The sequence below is a fragment of the Coccinella septempunctata genome, chromosome 3, assembly GCF_907165205.1.
Source record: "Coccinella septempunctata chromosome 3, icCocSept1.1, whole genome shotgun sequence".
In the NCBI taxonomy this organism is placed as follows: Eukaryota; Metazoa; Arthropoda; class Insecta; order Coleoptera; family Coccinellidae; genus Coccinella; species Coccinella septempunctata.
The window spans coordinates 19,095,902-19,115,174 of NC_058191.1; the positions used below are offsets into that span (position 1 = coordinate 19,095,902).

The window sequence follows — 19,273 nt, forward strand, 5'->3', positions numbered from 1 at the left end:
ATATTATTAAAAACATGGACGTTAACAATTAAAAATGGTGAATATTATATTCTAGTTCGAGTAGTTGTAGTATTCAAAGATTTTGGTATGATAGAGAAGCAATTTTTTCAGAGAAAACTGATATTCATCGGCTATGGTTTTTTTATCAGAGCATATGCTCCCTCAAAACTCATATATTGAGATACATAATTAATACGAAAAATTTGAATTGTTCGATTGTCCTAATTTCCAAGGTGATATTTCATTTATTCAGTCCCGAAGTATCAATGTAGTTTTATTTTTTTCTGAATTCCTGGCCGACAAACAACATTTGTCATCATACATTTTCATTATACATCTGATCACGCAGATTCACCAGAGATGAATCTATTTTGGAACTTGGAGGGAGAAATTCATATAATGAGTGAACCTATTTTATAAATTGGAAACTTGCACTCACAACTTCAATAGTAGCAACGTTTTCAGATTTGCAACCTAGCCGATTTCATTTCTGGGCTAGATCCCTTATTGATTGCTTCATTTCCATGGTAATCTCATGTCAAGAATTTAAAATTCAGCAGGGAAGGCAAAGTTTGGAGGAGCATTTTAAGGGAAGTAGATTGTTGGCGAACAGTTTGTGATTGTCAGTAACCTAGGTATCGAATAAACTTCAAGCATGTCATGGAGCGGATGTCACTTCTTTGTCAACTCGTGTAGGTTAACGCTATGGAACTGGACACCAAAAATGAATACAAAGGTGAGTAGAAATGTTTATTCAAAATTTTCATTTCGTTTTCGGGTTCTAATTTTGAAAATATACTCATTCCATGCATTTAGAGATTGCACATAGGATTTTTCCGCTACAATGATCAGGAATAATGGTTATTCACATTTTTGTTTCTCCTGAGTTGATACACACGAAGGTGTATGAAATGTAGCCGTCATCAACAACAGTTTCGAAAAAAATTGGATTCTGACGAAGTTATTTGAAGCAATTAATAATATATTGAAACCAAATATTGAAAACTAAATCTGACTGAAAACAATACTTGCCTTTTCATGAATTGAAATAACCAGTAGCACCAATCGCTAATCAGTCCTATCACCCAGCGAACTCACCACTATCCTTGCTTCATGAAGATATAATATGTATATCGGCAATGATTTTTATTGCATTGCATTCAAATCAAAATAAAACCTTGATTCAACTCTTTGTCGTATTCCACGTGCTATTTCTTCCGTTCTTTGATGTTAAGTTTTGACTGTCTTGCTTTTATTGGCGGCGCGAACGTAGTCGTACTAATATTAGGTTGGGGAAAAAGAAATCCATTATTTTCATTTCATAGCTTTATTTACCATAGTTACAATCATTCGTTTTGGCTCAAGAATGTGCCCATTTTTACAGTTACTCGTTGCGATTTAAAAGGTAATTTCATAATGCCCTGTTCTCATAACGTCTTGTTTCTATTGGCAAAAACCTGCGTTAGCCAGTTTTCACACGCCTCTCTTGAGGACAACTCCATACCAACAAGAGCATTTGACATCGACGTAAATAGATGGTAATCGCTTGGTGCCAGACCCGGACTATAAGGTGGATGCATAAGAACCTCCCAAGCAAGGTCCAGGATCTTCTGGAGGCTAATCACAGACGTGTGCGGCCTGGCGTTGTCCTGGTGGAATGCGACACCTCTCCCATTGGACAATTTTGGCCTCTTTTTATCGATTGCTGCTTTCAATCGATGTAATTGCTAGCAATAGAGATCTCAATTTAGCGTCTGAATATTAGGCAGTAGCTCACGGTAGAGGATACCTTTCCAATCCCACCAAACGTACAGCAAAATTTTCCGGGACGTCAATCCTTGTTTGGCCACCGTTTGGACGGCTTTACCGTTCTTCGACCATGAAAGTTTTCGCCTGACATGATCGTATGTGACCCATTTCTCATCCCCAGTCACCAGTCTCTTAAAGAAAGGACCGATTACGTTCCGTTTGGCCAAGGAATCGCAGATGGAAATACAGTCTATCAAATTTTTTTACGTTCGTTTTTTCAGCTCGTGCGACACCCAAACATAAAGCCTCTTTATGAATCCAGCCTTATGCAGATGGTTCAAAACTATTTTGTGGTCGATCCTTAGCTCCTGAGCGATGCTACGACAGCTCTCATTCCGATCTGCTTCGATCATTTTCAGGATTTTATCGACATTCTTGACTACATTCGATTCGAAGTCATCATGCCGCACGGTCGAGCAATTTGTTGCTTCAAGTGTTGTATCAAAATTGATAGATATGAGCCGCTCAGTGCACACATCGATTAACTCCATAAAACAAAAAGTTGAGAAACGCGATGATGTAATGTATATTGTTTTTGAAAATTCCGCTGATAATATGAATTCAAATACAGGGTCTTTCACGAGGAATCTCACCCATATTTATACGGGAAACTACTGAACGTATTTTCATGAAATTCAGCACTTATAAGTATTTCACGATGCTGATGAAATCTAAAATATTTTCAAGGCATGAGCACCTCCGGTTTTTCCGGAGGTTTCGATTCGAGCATGCGTGTGTTGTAGACGTGTTCTACCCTGCTCCTCAAAAAAGTTTTATATTCTACAGTTCAATAAAGTCAAGAATTGTTTCAACCTCTGCAATTTGGTTTATAAAGTGTGGATTGTGAAACGGTCAAAAAGTTGTCCATTATCATTTCCACAATGAGTACCAGGAACAGAACATTGGCTGACCTTGAGAAACATTTTCTGAATCAAATGAGGGAATTCGAAGAGAAGCTTAAGAATATTCAGGAACCTATCACTTGCGAATCAATCTCTAGTGCCTGCTCAATAACATCGTTAAGAGCCGAGTTTGAGACATTTAAGTTGGAGATAACACAAAAATTAGAAAATTTTGTGGATGTAGTGTCGCAAAAGGATATCTCCAAAAACCTCCTCATATATGGCGTCGAAGAGAATCCAGAGGAAGATATTTACACTACTGTTTCTAATATATTCAAAAATAAATTGAATATAGATGTAAATAAACATCAATTAAATAATTGTTATCGTTTGGGCAAGAATGCAGATGGCCGGAAAGAAAACACAAGGAGAAACCGACAGATCGTAGTGGAATTCAGTTTTCAGTGGATGAAGGATGCTGTGTTTTCAATTGAATCTAAATTCAAAGGTAGCGGTGTTGTTTTAGTAGAAATGTTATCGAAGAGCAAGTTGAATCTCTTCAAGAAAGTGAGAGAAAGATATAAGAATAACTGTTGGACTATAAAAGGTAACATCAAATTATTTGTAAACAACAAAATTTTGCAGATTGACAGTTATGAACAGTTCAACCAGATTAAGAGTACTTAGTTTTATTTTCATTGTATTATAACTTGGGCTAAAGTATTTTGATCACTGTGACGATTTCTTCAATCGTTTTGAGCAATTCGAGGCTAATCTCAGGTGTAGATAATTTTTGGGGTGTACGGGGTGTTATCGTTAAGTGCTAAACCACTTTTTTTTTGCTGTGAGCATTCAATTTTGCCGTCCCTGGGATTGATTGATTTGCGGAGTTTCGAAGACGAGTTGAATTTTCCTTACAGCTTTAATTCTTTCATAACTCAAAATCTTTTATTCGTTTTGGAAATTTAATACTTTCAGACATATTTTCTTTCCTTTCATGTTTTATATCCTATGAATGAATTTTTCAATGATGGGATTGTTTAGCCCAGATAGGCTTCTCTGGATATAAAGAACGATTTGATTTTGAACTTCTATAGATGGATAAACTGAGACTAGCTCATTTGAATGTCAGAACACTTGTTGGTCACTTTGCGGATTTTAAAAATATGGTATTGTCAAATTCTTTGGATGTTGTGGTGGTGAATGAAACTAGATTAGACGGCACAATAACCGATGATATATTAGGTATCGATGGATATAGCCTGGTTCGTTGTGATCGGAATAGGCGTGGTAGCGTTGTGGGGTTGTACATTAGGTTGGGTTTGAGGTATACTGTTCTCAGAGTTGGAGGTTCAATTGAACAGATTTGGTTGAAAATTGATTCTTTCGGAGGTGAGTTGGCGTTGGGTGTCATATACAGACCACCTGATACCAATTGTAAAGTTTTTTGGGAGTTGTTCATGCACGAATATGCATATATAACGGGACATGCAAGTAGAATAATATGCATGGGGGATTTCAACACTGATCTGTTGGTTTCGGACTGCGAGGCGAGGTATGTGATGAAAAATATCAGTAATCTTGGGTTACACCAGTTGGTAGACCAGCCAACAAGAATCACCAGCACATCCTCTACTCTGCTTGATTATATTTTGGCTTCTGATCCTCATATAGTTTTAGATTTTAAGGTTGTTTCCACTGACATTGATACAGATCATGAACTCTTACTTTTAAATTTAAACATTAAAGTAAATAAGAAGATTCCTATTTTCAAGACCGTGAGTGACTTCGGAAACTTTGACTATCCCCAATTCACTTCTGATTTACAATCTATACCATGGAAAAACATTTTCGATATTGATGTTATTGACAAAAAAGTTGAATTTATAAATTTCAATCTTATAAGATTATTGGATCTGCATGCCCCCTTTCGCACTATAAGAATAACAAAAAAGTATGCACCTTGGCTCACGGAAACTGTGAGGGAGATGATGAATTTTAGGGATAAGTTACTTAATCGTTACAGGAGGTCCAAAAATGAGAAGGACTTTACTCTTTATAAACAAATGCGTAATTGGGTTTCCTTGGCTGTTAAAAATGAGAAAAAATGTTATTATAATAATGTTTTGAATGATAAGAATGATAAAAAATTCTGGTCAAGCCTCAGATCCTTGAATATACGACATAAAAATTCGAATTATATTCCTGAAAACCTGAAAGATCCAAACATTATCAATCAATATTTTATCGAATCCATTCCAAAAATAACGATAGATAGTGATCTGTTTTCGTTTTATTCCACCAACGTCAAGAATGCCAGCATGAAGCAGTTTTCATTTTCGGAGGTTGCAGAATTCGATATCTTTAAAATAATTCAAAAAATAAAGTCTAAAGCGATAGGTCATGACGGTGTCAATATAGCGACAATTCACCTCTGTTCTCCTTTTATTCTGCCGTATGTGACGCATGTGGTGAATTACTGCCTGAGAAATTCTGTTTTTCCTTCTGCTTGGAAAAAGGCATTAGTGATTCCGCTTCCCAAAACCTCCCATCCGGAAACTTTGAATGATTTGCGACCGATAAGTATACTCCCAGCTCTATCCAAGATCATAGAGCAAGTTATTCAAAAACAATTGCGAGAACATTTAGAAAAATATAAAATCATTCCCGCCACACATTCTGGCTTTAGACCTGGACACAGTTGTTGTACTGCCCTGCTCAATATTACTGAAGAGATATTCAAGTCTATCGATCAGGGAGATCTCACTATTTTGACCTTGCTAGATTTCTCGGGCTTTTGATTCAATAAATCATCAGCTTCTTGTTGCTATTTTCCATTTTGTTGGACTTTCTCAGGGAGCAATCGATCTGCTTGCTGATTATATTGGGTTGCGATCACAAGCAGTTGTGGTTGATGAAAGATCATCTTCGTTTTTGAATTTGACCTGTGGGGTCCCTCAGGGGTCAATCCTTGGTCCACTCCTGTTTTTGATATATATCTCAAGCTTCGTCGATATTTGCATATCAGCAAGTTCTTATTTTTACGCAGATGATGGACAACTCAAATTGTCATTTAAACCCAGCGAATCTCCACAATGCTATTGCAGCGCTCAATTATGATCTTAGTAATATATTTGATATAGCAAGGAAGCATTGTTTACATTTGAATACGAGCAAATCTTTATGCCAACTCTTTGGGAAAAAAGTGATAAGGGTCGATTTTTGGAGGTTTATGGCCACAGTGTCGTTTTGAATGGTGAGATAATTAGATTTAGGGATACTGCCAAGAATTTGGGATTGACGATGGATTCTGACATGCGGTTCACACAGCACATTTCGAACTGCCTGAGTAGGGCGTACCTGAATTTGAGGGTGTTATACCCATTTAGAGGTTATTTGAACAAATCAATCAAGATTGTGCTTTGTGAATCTTTGGTACTCTCGCACATGAATTACTGCGATGTTATCTACAACCCTTGCTTGACTGTCTTCGATATAAACAGAGTCCAGGTATTACAGAACTCTTGCCTTCGTTTTATTCACGGTATCAGGAAATACGAGTCCATAACATACACTCTTAAAAGCACTGGGTGGCTCAATATGGAGCATAGAAGAAGATTTCATTCCCTGGTTTTATTTTTCAAAATCATTAAGCACAAGTCACCATCATATCTTTTCGATAGGATTATTTTAAGATCTAGTGTTCATTCCGTTGATGTTCGTTCGCGAGGCGCCATTTCTGTTCCAAGACATAGTACTGCAATGTTCACGAGATCTTTTTCTTATCAGGTAACAAACCTCATGAATGAGTTGAAATGTGAATACAAAAATTTTAACCTTGATAAGTTCAAATTGCATATTTTGAATAATTTCCGTAATGACCCATTATATAACTAGGCTAGTGTCTCTTCAAGAACAACTCAGACTTGGCTGGTTTATATGGCCATTTTTGTCTGGGGGAGGTGTCTGGGGTGGGTGGTCTCGAGGCTCGGCATTTTTTTCATTTCTTCTTTTCGTACGGCATTTACATTGTTTGCATTTTTCTTCGTCTTGATTTTGCGCTCATGTTTGCTTGTGTTTTTTTTTCTTCATTTGTTTACTAAATTATTTTCGGGTTAGATGGAAGAATAGACGCATAGTTGAATTAAGTTATTTGCACTCTAAACTTTAAATTGTATTAGACTGTGCGAGCTAAATCTCGCCCTTTAAATGTATCATTGTTCAAAATGTAATTACGTTTTGATAAATAAAGACCTTTATTATTATTATTATTATTATTAAATGACGTCAACTTCCGTTTTTCAAATTAGAACACCATTTTTTTATTGCAGAAATAGATTCCTTAGAAAATTTCAAGTTATTTTGATGTAACATTTTTCAGTTTTGGTTGGAAAATTCTCTCTGGGCGGGAAAATTCAAAAAAAAATCGAAAATAGAGCTCCGCTGAAACAAGAGTAACTTCGAGGTTTTTGGATGGAAAATTTTCATTTTTGGGATTTTTCAAGATGTAAGATTGATGTATCCACTTTAAAAATCGAAATCGCGATTCATGATACAGGGGGTGAAAAAATCGCTTTCAAAGTTAGGGATGACAAAATCGTGAAAAATCAATTTTTTCAAATTAGAACCCCATTTTTTTATGGCAGATATTGAATCTACGTTAAAAAATAATGTGAGTGTATGCATCACACCCTTGCCCTAAAGTGGATATTTTCTGAGTTATTCACAAAAAACTGTTTTTCGTCTTGAATTTTCAGCTATTTCTTTTCCCTTCACGCCAAAAAGATGAAATTTTCAGGAACTGTTACTTAAACCATGTTTTAGATTTTACTACCCTAATATGCAAAAGAAAAAAGTTACAGGTTGTTCCTAAATAGATGGCGAATTTTGATTCGAATTTGTATCGGAAACCTCTTTTTTTCAACTAATCGGCCATCGGTTTTCTCTCCAGTGAAAAATGAATAATTCCTTACGAACCATATGCAAAAACTTACCATGTTTTACATTCTTTTTTTTTTAATGATAGATTTCATTAATTACATCTGCATTACATCTTTATTCAGTAGCATTTTGTGTTTAATATTAATTTGGTGATAATTCGTATTAAGTTATAAAATCGATAACTATGCCTAATTTTACCAATGAAGATTATTTAAATCCCATTCTACTTCATGGAGAATGTAATAAAGTTGTAGATAGGGGAGAGTTCCTTTGAATCGGACGGCCCATGAACCGGACGCTACAGTTTTCTACTACACTCGATGGTAATTTAGCACCCTTTACGTAAATCCCATTTTTGCAACAAGGCGCGAGCCACAGGGTCGGCCATTTTCCAAGAGATATCGATCGATGTTGCAAAAATAAGATTTACGTAAAGGATGCTAAATTACTATCGAGTGTAGTAGAAAACTGTAGCGTCCGGTTCATGGGCCGTCCGATTCAAAGGAACTCTCCCCCAGAATGATTCGACTGTTCATTGAGGGGTTTCCTGACCGACCCAGACCAACGAGAGATACCATTAATAGAACCATGACAAACTTGAGTAATGCCGGATCTTTCGTTAAGAAAACTATACACAGAGAAAAAAGTGTAGTAGAAGATGAGAACAACGAAATTACAGTTCTTGCATCTTTTCGTGTGAAGGATAAAAAATATTGTCTACTCAACTCCCCTGACTGATAAAGAGGACTGCATAGAACGAGTCAGAAATGCGTTCAGGTTTGTTTAGATTTTAAGATTCATAGTTTTGAAACTCAATTTGGTTTTTGAACACTTTTGCAGATCTCTTCCTCCCGATGAAATAAGAAGAGCAACGCACGAAGCATTCCTGAGACGTATAAATAAATGTCTAGAAATTAACGGTCAAAACTTTGAGCATTTTCTCTAGTTATAACTGCGAGTGTTTGCCATGGTTCTCCTAAAAGTAACTTGAAGTCGATTTCAAGAAGGGTTGAAAAATCTACAGCATGGTTCAAATAACAGTTCCTGAAAATTTCATCTTTTTGGCATGAAGGGAAAAGGAATAGCTGAAAATTCAAGACGAAAAACAGTTTTTTGTGAATAACTCAGAAAATATCCATTTTAGGGCAAGGGTGTGATGCATACACTCACATTATTTTTTAACGTAGATTCAATATCTGCCATAAAAAAATGGGGTTCTAATTTGAAAAAATTGATTTTTCACGATTTTGTCATCCCTAACTTTGAAAGCGATTTTTTCACCCCCTGTATCATGAATCGCGATTTCGATTTTTAAAGTGGATACATCAATCTTACATCTTGAAAAGTCCCAAAAATGAAAATTTTCCATCCAAAAACCTCGAAGTTATTCTTGTTTCAGCGGAGCTCTATTTTCGATTTTTTTTTCGAATTTTCCCGCTCAGAGAGAATTTTCCAACCAAAACTGAAAAATGTTACATCAAAATAACTTGAAATTTTCTAAGGAATCTATTTCTGCAATAAAAGGATGGTGTTCTAATTTGAAAAACGGAAGTTGACGTCATTTCCGGAAAAACCGGAGGTGCTCATGCCTTGAAAATATTTTAGATTTCATCAGCATCGTGAAATACATATAAGTGCTGAATTTCATGAAAATACGTTCAGTAGTTTCCCGTATAAATATGGGTGAGGTTCCTCGTGAAAGACCCTGTATATATAATAGTCCGAGAGCTGGCAGCAAAAACAACTACCTCATAAGTGACCAAAGGTTTGGTTTGGCACTTTGGTTCATTTTAATAATTTGAACTTGAAACCGTCCGTCTGCCGTTCCTGCGGTTCGTGAGTGGTCGCCTTATTGGATAAAAAAAATTGAAAAGATGTGAAAAAATCGATTGGAACTTTTTAATAGTTACCGAGATAAATGTTGTGTCAAAATGGTCTAGGATCTTAACTGAATTGAAATCGTAAGCGTCTGCCAACAGGGGTGGTCGCTATTTCGAAACAGACGATGTCAAAAACAGGGTGGTCCAGATCATAACCAAGAAATTTTAACCCCGTATTCTACATCAAAAATAAGCCCTAGTTTGTCAAATAAACATATGTCGAGAAATATTTCCTCTCCGAGATACGGGGTGTTAAAATTATAGAAAAAAAAATGTTTTTTATTAATAACTTTCACACTGCTTGAAATATTTTTATGAAATTCGGGGGATAGTTTTTGAGCACCAAGGAGCACTTTTTGCATAATATCATTTCTTTCCTATTCTACCAGTGGCCTGCGTACTGCAGCGAGACTGAATATTTTCAGATAAAAAAATGATACGCCACTGGTTTTTTCGACAATAAAAATTACTTTTTAAATCCTTATTTAATTTGGAGCAAATTCGGTCTCCTGACTTTTTGCTGTATAAGGCACCGTTTCCGGTTAAAAAAATAAAACACATTCTCATGCATGAAGAAATCGCAAAAATTTGATATAGCAATAAAAAGCTTACTACGGTTTTGTAGCAATTTTCTAAGATTAGATAAATTCAACACATACCCAACTCCTATTTCTAGGGTAGATTAATTTGATTAAAAAACTTAAATGACAGTTTTGATTTCCAATTACTCGTTTCAATACAAGAATAACCATAAAAGACGTAATTTCTTTATTGTGGAAAGCAAAGTGTGCCATGGAGAAAAAAACTGTTGTCAGCTTCGAACATTTATTTGAAGTTTGACAGTAATTTATCACAGTGATAGGTCAGTTTCTCTTTAACAACTAAATGCCTTTTTGTTCTACGAGTCAGGAACAAGCCCATATCCATTTCTGTTATGGATTGGCAAATTGAAACTCGGCGGAAGCAGCTAGGGAGTACCGAAGAAGATTTCCGAGAAGACGCCATCTGCATTCCTCAGTGTTTGACAACATTCACCAAAGATTTAGAACTAATGGACTTAGTACTAGACCTGATGAACGGCAGAATAAGGTGAATATTGGGCAAGAAAAGAACAATAACAGGATACTTCGTGAATTTGAGAGGAATCCAACAACAAGCAGTCGAATAGCAGCTCGCACACTTCGATTTTCTAAGTCAAAAATTCTTGCAACCCGTCCAAGGTTTTCGAGAAGGTGATGAACAGCGAAGGTTATTTTTTTGCCAATGGATTCTTCGTTCAATTGAGTTTTTTTTTTGGTGTAACAGGGGGAAAATCTGCAAATCAGACGAATCACCCTATCCTGAGGGGGAACAAGTGTGGGGTTTCTCACTCTTCTGAGCTCGAGACCCACTAAAAACCCTTAACTGCTTCTTGAATTTTGGTTCCGGGCATTTGCCTATAAACCGTTCATCTCTTAGTCGGTTTTCTTCTCGCACATTATCGTGCTGGGATTTATGTGTTTATCCTTTATTGGATTAACACTTTATTGAATTTTTCAATAAGTTTCTGTTGTTATTTTAATCTCTTTTTAATTGATCTCTTGGTCTCCTTCGGTAAATTCGCATTCTCCTCTTGTCTTCCTCTGGGTCGTAGTCCACTAGTCTCCTGAGTTCTTGATTCGGATGGTTTTTCGCTGTTTCGAATAATTTCTCTGCTTTTCTGTTCATGAATTCCGTTATGGTTTCCCATTTTAGGTCCCTATAAATCTGTCTATTCCTGACAAACCAAGGAGCATCTATTTTGTCTCTTTCGACATGTGGCTTCTTCTTCCTATCAGAGGATAGAGTCTATTCATCGCTGCTTTCGTTTTGTCGATCGCTTGTTTGATATGACTTTTCCAAGTAAGTCCTTTGTCAAGCGTTATTCCTAAATATTTGGCTTCATTTTTCCAGTCGATTTCTTCGCCCTCAACTTCCAGTTTCGTTGTGGGTCGCAGTCTTCTCTTCTGTAGTAATATTGCTTGGCTCTTTTGTCCATTGATCTTGATTTTCCACTTTATGCACCAGTCATTTGTTTCGTCAATCGTTTCTTGTAGAACTCGTTCTATTACTTCTGGGTTTCGGTGTCGAGTTGCTATGCCTGTGTCGTCAGCATATAACGTTAGCATGGTTCTTGGATTCTTCGGAATATCGTGAATGTATATGTTGTACAGAAGTGGCCCAAGCACTGACCCTTGGGGTACTCCAGCCTCTAAATCTCTTGTTGTGGAGCATTCTCCTTCCACTTCCACGTAAAATCTTCTATTTTTGAGATAATTCCGGATCACCTTGCATATTTTGATCGAATATCCAGCACTTCTCATCTTATATATTAATCCTTCATGCCATACTCTGTCGAAAGCTCTGGCGACGTCTAGTCAAACAAGACCTGTGGCTTGTTTATTTTGGAATCCCTCTGTAATGTACTCTGTGAGCCTTAATAATTGTTGCTCTGTTAAATGCTCTCTTCTGAATCCGAACTATTCTGGCGGTATCAGTTTCAGATTTTCGGTTTCCTCATTCAGCCTCGTGGCGATAATCCTTTCTACTACTTTTCCTAACGCCGACAGTAGACTTATCGGTCTGTAGTTTTGTGGGAACTTCTTCTCTTTGAATGGTTTATTGAATACTATGTTTTCCGCTGTTTTCCATTTTTCTGGGTAGTGTTCTGTCCTCATGATTCCATTCGCGATATTTGTTAGAGCGGCTATACCTTTTCTGGGTAATTTCTTTAACATAACATTCGTTATTTTATCGCTTCCGGAAGCTTTCCTCTTCTTCAAACTTCTAATTATTTCCCTGATTTCATTTGGCGATGTTGGCTTGTCTATTTCAGCAGCCGTTGGTAATTCATCCATTTCTTCATCATTTTCTTCAACCAGTTCTTCCAAATCTTCATTATCGTCGTCTATCCTGTAATTTATTCTCGATTCTCTATCGATCGAGTCTGCCAATGCATCTGCCTTATCAGTATTAGTATACGCCATTCCGCTTTCTCCGTGTAGGGGTGGAATTTTAGTCTTTTCTCCTCGTAGGCTTTTTTGCATTCTCCATGCGGAATGATCGATTGTATTCAGTTCTTGAACCCTTTTGTTCCATCTTGTTCTTAGATCTTTCAGGGCATTTTTCAGAACTTGGCTATGCCGGTTGAGGTTCCTTTTATTCAAATCATTTTTATTCATCCGACATATTCTTCTAAGTCTTCGATTTTCTCGTATAAAATCTTTTACTTCTTTAGGCGTATCGCCATGCGGATGACTTGGTGCTGGTCTCTTCACTCTTCTCGTGCTTTTTTCGTAAGCTTTCAATATAATCTCTTCCAGTTTATCAACCGCACATTACAGATCCTCTGGAGTGCTTATTGTTGGAATTTCTGTTATTTCCGATTGTATTAAATGGCTGTATTTAGCCCAATTGGTATATTCTCTTATTTCCATCAGTTTTTCTCTTTGCTCTTCTCCAATTGTCAATTCGACGGGATTGTGGTTTGAGGTTCCATCTTCCAAAGTTTCAATAGAGAATTCTTGAGTTATATTTTTCAATATCGCGATATCTATTACATCTGGTATTCCTATACCAAAAGCAAGATATGTCGGTCCAATCACTATGGCATTTTGTTTTTCGGCGAAATCCTTGAGTTTTTTGCCATTTCCATTCTCTGCTCTGCTGTTCCATAATGGGGATTTACAGTTGAAATCTCCGATGCAGATTTTCGAGTTTGTTCCTTCCAACATGTTGTTTATCTCTTCTTCCAATAAATTGTTTGGTGGTCGCTTATACGCCGAGGTAATTTCGACTCTTTGACGATTCAATCCGGCAACAATCGTCACTGTTTCTGTTTCTCCTTGTGTTTCGTCGGATCTGCTTTTGAAGTAGTGTTTCAGATCTGTTCTCACCAATATTGCTATTGCTCCTCCGGTGTTTGTAATTCTGTCACATCTATACGTTTCATAATTCATGAAATTCAGTCGTCTGTTCCGGTTTATTCTTGTTTCCTGTAGGCTATAATATCAGGTTGTCTCTCTGATATTATTTCTTCTATCTCGGCTTTCCGGGTGTCGATTCCGTTTATGTTCCACGAGATTATCTTGAGGGATTTCTTCCTAATATTCGTAAGGTCCATAAATTCAGTTTACTAAATAATGCTTGGAGTTTTTTTCTACATTTCCCTCTCAATTTTCAACATTATTTTGTTGAAAATTTTTTCCATGAAGATATCTAAATCATCGGCTGATTCAGTTATCTTTTTCTTTTCCTGTTGACTGTTCACAGCCTGTTTCATTGTAAGCTTCTTCTGTCCTTCTTTTTTCTGAACGGGTTTTGGAGTCTCCCTCTTCTTTTCCTGCTCTGTAGGTTGGGTCTTCGCTACTTCCTGATTTTTTTGTTTAGAAGTTGTTGTTTTTGTTACCTTCTTTTTCTGTTCAGCTGATTTTCAGGAATTCTTCTTTCTGGTCACCAACTTGAACTCGCTACATCCTTTGTAGCTAGCTGGATGGCCCTCTTCTCCACATAAGACGCATGTGGCATTTCTCTCTTCACCTTTTCTGGTGAGTGTGCAGTCATTGCTGCTATGACTTCCTGAGCACTTCACGCATCTCCACGGGAAGGAGCATTTGTTTTGTGCATGTCCGTACCTTTGGCACCTAAAGCACTGACTTTCAGGCCTCTTTTTATGTTCAACCACAATACAGAGGTTGTAGAGTAGCTTCACTTCGAAGATTTCCTTTTTCTGGGTTTTAACCAGGTAGAGAGGTATTGGCTTCTTTGTCTTGTTCGATGTCATTCTGGACACCTCAGCGTCTGATATTCCCTGGAATATCAGGTCGTCCTTAATCAACGCAAACTCAGCGTCGATTGGTAAATGCCTAATAACGGCATATATCTTCTTCTCCTCCTCCATTTAGTAGGTAAAAAAATTTTATACCGTCTTTAACTGCAGTTGCACTGTTGTAGTTTATCCTTTTTGTGTAGAGAGCTTTAGATATCTCTACCCAATCTGAGGTGCCCATCAGCGTGATGGGTGGAATTTTTTCTCTTTTAGGCACTTCCGTTGCCTTCTTGATAGTCTCCTCATCAGAAGAGGAGCTTTCTTTTCGCGCGGGTTTAGTTGGGGGCGCGTTTGGGGCCTTCGCCTGAAACAATTCCTATGAGGGAATTATTCTTGGAACCCGCTACCGGTTTTGTGATTGCGGCGTAAGTGGGAGATTTCGGCATATTATTGCGGGTCATTTCCTCCCTCAAGAGGCGCATCTCACCGACCAACTGTGACACAGTTTCAGTCAGTTTGACTATTTGAGCTTTCAACTGCCCATTTTCTTCTCTGAGCTTTACAAGCTCCTCGTGTTCGCCTTCGCTGAATTCTTCAGCATCGGTCGCTTCCATGTAGGAACCCTCATTATCTGAGGTTTTCGACATGGTTTTATACTCAGAAATCTCAAAATATCAAACAATTTGAAAATAATAAAATATTCAGGAATCTTCCCTGAAATAGTCTAATACAAAACTATGGTATAAAGCCGAAAGTTTTCTACGCTATGAGAAAAATCAGAAAAAAAAAGACACGAAAAATAAGCTCACCTGATGTTTTCTGCAGTAACAACGAAAAAAACTTCTGGACACTTCGGATGAACACCAACTTTGAAAATTTTAACGAATTAAAATTCCGATAACAAATACAGAACCTACACAAACTTCACAGTCGGAATCAAATATTCCGTAGCTTTGTTAGTGGGCACTTTCACTTCGACTTTCTCTTCCGCTTTCTCTTTTATAGCACTAGGAGCACTGTAGCACGTCTTCCTTTGTCAAGCGAATGACTCGGACTGAATTTTTGTTCAATTGAGCAGAATAGAGACCATATTATATACCATATTATGGACCGATGAATCGTGCTTTAATCGTCGGGGCGTGGTAAACTTTCATAACCAGCATGTTTGGGCCCATGAAAATCCACAGTTCACCTCGAGACGTTGAAGCAGGTAGATGTGTTGAATGATACCAGTGCGATACGTCATCTCTCGTGTTGTAAAAGAGAAAGTCGAAGTGAAAGTGTACACTAGCGATGCAGTGCGATACGTCATCTCTCGTGTTGTAAAAGAGAAAGTCGAAGTGAAAGTTGACACTAGCGAAGCTACGGAATTTTTGATTCCGTCTACGAAACTTCCGAAGTTTTTTGTAAGTTCTATAAGTGTATGCGTTATAGAGCGGAAATTCGTTCAAATTCAGTGTGTTCAGTGTAGAGTCCAGATCACCTCCAAGATCGCTGGTTCCACGGATACCACTGGTGAGTAGATTTATTTTTCTCATAGTATAGAAAATATATAACTTAGCCATTTTTCTTTTGTCTTGAAAAATTTTATTTCCAATTTCTTTGAGTAGCAAAGTAATTATTAATTAGATTCTAAAATGTCTGACCATTCGGACTGCGATTCCGTAATGGAAGAAGACGCGCCAGAAATCGCTAATGTCGTGTCCGAACACGATATTTTGAGAGAGGAGAACGCAAGTTTGAAAGCGAGGGTGAATGAGTTAGATAGATGCGTATCCAGCTTAGTTGCTGAGATTAAAAATCTCAGGGAGAGGCTCGAGTTGCAGGAGGGAAACAAGGAAAGTTACTCCAAAGCACTCAAGAAGAACATTATTTTGAAAAATGTCCAAGAAGTGAACTTACCGGTTCAAAAACAGAAGATGGAGGTGGTCAAAACCCCTCAAACCAAAATTTCCCCACCCGCCAAAAGAGTGAGAAAGGATAGCTCCTCGTCAAATGAAGATACAAACAAGAAAAGAGTCTTGGAAACCCCAGACCAAGAGAAAACCACTCCAGTGGAGAGAAAAGAAAAAATCCCCCCTGTCACCCTGAGAGGTACGTCCGAATGGACTTCAATTTCGAACGCGTTAATGCGAAACGGTATTAAATACCAAAGAGCGACGACAGTAAAGGACGGTATAAGAATCGTCCCACAAAGCGCCGATGATCATAGAAGGATGACGGACTTCCTTCATAAAATAAATAGGGAGTTTTACACTCTTCAACGGGAGGAAGAAAAGAAAATATACGCGGTAGTGAGATACCTACCGCTGGATGCAGATATCCCGACGATCCTTGACGACCTCAAGGATCAAGGGATCGTCGATGCTGAGGTCATAAGGATGACCTCAAATAAAACAAAACAGCCGATGCCCTTATTGCTGGTTAAAACCCAGAATAAGGATATCTTCGAGGTGAAAAGGCTCTACAACATGAACTGTGTTGTTGAACCTAAGAGAAGGACGATTGGGCCTGGACAATGTTACCGCTGTCAGCGATATGGACATGCCCAAAGTAAGTGCACTTTTCCATGGAGGTGCGTGAAATGCTCCGGTAATCACAGCTCCAAGGAGTGTACGCTTACCAGGGAGAACGAGGAGCGAAATGCCTCTTGTGTTCTCTGCGGAGAGCAAGGACATCCAGCCAGCTACAAGGGATGTAGCGAATGGAAATTAGTCACTAAAAAGACCAAGAGATCGCCAAGATCGAACCAGACCAGCTCGAGGCCAACACAAAATATATCGAGGCCATCCCAAAACTCTTCGGAAGTGAAGAAACCCCAGGAAACTGCAACCAAAGTGGTCAAAGACACGGAGAATCCAGAGAAAAAGAAGGAAAAGTCAAAAACCGTCAAAAAAGCCGAAACCAGGAAAGGAATTTCTGGAATCACTGAGGAACTAGATAAGTTCACGAAAAACCTCCTCAGCACGATGATGCACAATCTGGAGAAAGAGATTGAGAAGAAGATGCAGCAAATTATTAAGAATATTTAATGGCTGATACGACGATAAAGAACAATCTCATAATTGTCTCTTGGAACGTCGAAGGATTGAGAGCCCGCAGATCAGAATTCGAAGAACTGATTGAAGAGAAGAGACCGGATGTCATAGCTCTCCAAGAAACAAGACTTAACGCCAACGTTCGGATAGCATTTCCCAATTACGATATCTACAGAAATGATAGACCTAACAGCACAGGTGGCGTTGCTATACTGGCTAGAAAGAATATGGATCACCATTTCGACCAAATATTCAATGGACAAGAAGTAGAAGCAATATCGATTATTGTGAATACTAATCGAGGACAAGTGAAGATTATTTCAACTTATAAATCACCGGATAAGGACATGCTGGAAGAGGATCTAAAAATGCTACTAGAAGGAAGACACCCTAAAATCATAATTGGTGATCTTAACTGCAAATCGCAGGAATGGAATAGTAGAGTGGAAAATACCAACGGGAGAAGACTGAAGATTTATGCTGAAAAACTTGATGCAGTTGTAATAGGACCTGATATACCGACCTACATACCAAGAGTAAATGGACTACCTGATGTACTGGACATTGTCGTAATGAAAGACATCACTGAAGAAATCAGCATTGATACAATAGAAGACGGAACTTCAGACCACAATCCCATAGAATTCATAGTGGGACATGGCCCAAGAAACGAAGAAGAGACACAAACCAAGGATCGCACAGACTGGGAGAAATATAAGAATTTACTTCAGGAGAAAATCACGGAAATTCCCCAAATAAACACCCGGGATGAATTAGATGCAGCAGTTGAAAAATTGAAAAATCAAATAAAAGAAGCCTATGAAGAAAGCACCAAGAGAATAAGGAAACCAATTCCGAAACATTCACACGGAGATACGCCAAGAGATATAAAGGAACTTATAAAAAAGAACAGAAGACTCAGAAAAATCTACAGAACAACAAAAAGAGAAGAAGACAAGAAGAAACTGAATAAGCATAGCCAGATATTGAAAAATGCTTTAACAGAACTGCGTAATAGCAGATGGCACCAGAGATTAAGGGAACTGAATACAATAGATCACTCGGCTTGGAAAATGCAAAAACGCTTACGACGAGAACGGACAGTTATACCTCCACTGCATGGAGCAAACGGAATGGTTTATACGAGACTTGAGAAAGCCGAAGCACTGGCCGACTCAATTGAGAGAGAAGCCAGAATAAATTACAGAAATGATGATGACAATGAAGATCTAGAAGAAGAAGTGGAGGCAAACGAAGAACTGATGATGGAACCACCGGAAACCGAAACCATTCCAAAACCGGCTTCACCAACAGAAATCAAAGAGATCATAATGAAATTGAAAAACAGGAAAGCGCCGGGAGAAGATAAGATAACGAATTATATGTTGAAGAAATTGCCTAGAAAAGGAATAGTAGCCTTGACGAATATAACAAACGGAGTGATGAGGACCGAATACTACCCAAAGAGATGGAAAACTGCAGAAATGATAGTTTTAAACAAGCCTGGAAAGGAACGGAAATTTCCTCAAAATTATAGACCAATCAGCCTACTATCAGCACTAGGAAAAATCGTCGAGAGGGTTATCGCTAAAAGGCTGAATGAGGAAACAGAAATGTTGAAGATAGTTCCACCTGAACAATTTGGATTTCGACGAGAACATTCGACTGAACTCCAATTACTACGGCTCATAGAATACGTCACCGAAGGAATGCAGACCAAACAGGCCACAGGATTAGTTCTGATGGATATCGAGAGAGCTTTTGATAGAGTATGGCACGAAGCAGTGGCGTACCGACATAGTTCGGGGCCTGGGGCGGCTTTTGATGAGGGGGCCCTATAGAATATATTTAAAGATGAAACTTTTCCTCAAAATTTTTTGAAGGTTAGTTTTAATGCATCGTGATGAACACCCCACATAGTAACACTAATAAGTCTTTTCACTGTCACTCAAACAGTTTCGATAACAAATATAAATT

At 38.0% G+C, this 19,273-nt stretch overlaps 1 protein-coding gene across 2 annotated transcripts in view; it reads left to right on the forward strand.

Annotated features, from left to right (window-relative positions):
* Positions 1-413: 413 nt before the first annotated feature.
* LOC123310584 (cytosolic carboxypeptidase 2-like) overlaps positions 414-19,273 on the forward strand; it is a 799,664-nt gene continuing 780,804 nt past the window's right edge. The window contains exon 1 of one of the 2 annotated variants that reach the window (XM_044894135.1): positions 414-736. In XM_044894135.1, the coding sequence (XP_044750070.1) occupies positions 706-736 (31 nt within the window). In that variant the 5' untranslated portion in view covers positions 414-705. The remainder of the gene's footprint in view (positions 737-19,273) is intronic. The other variant, XM_044894134.1, reaches the window with a different exon arrangement.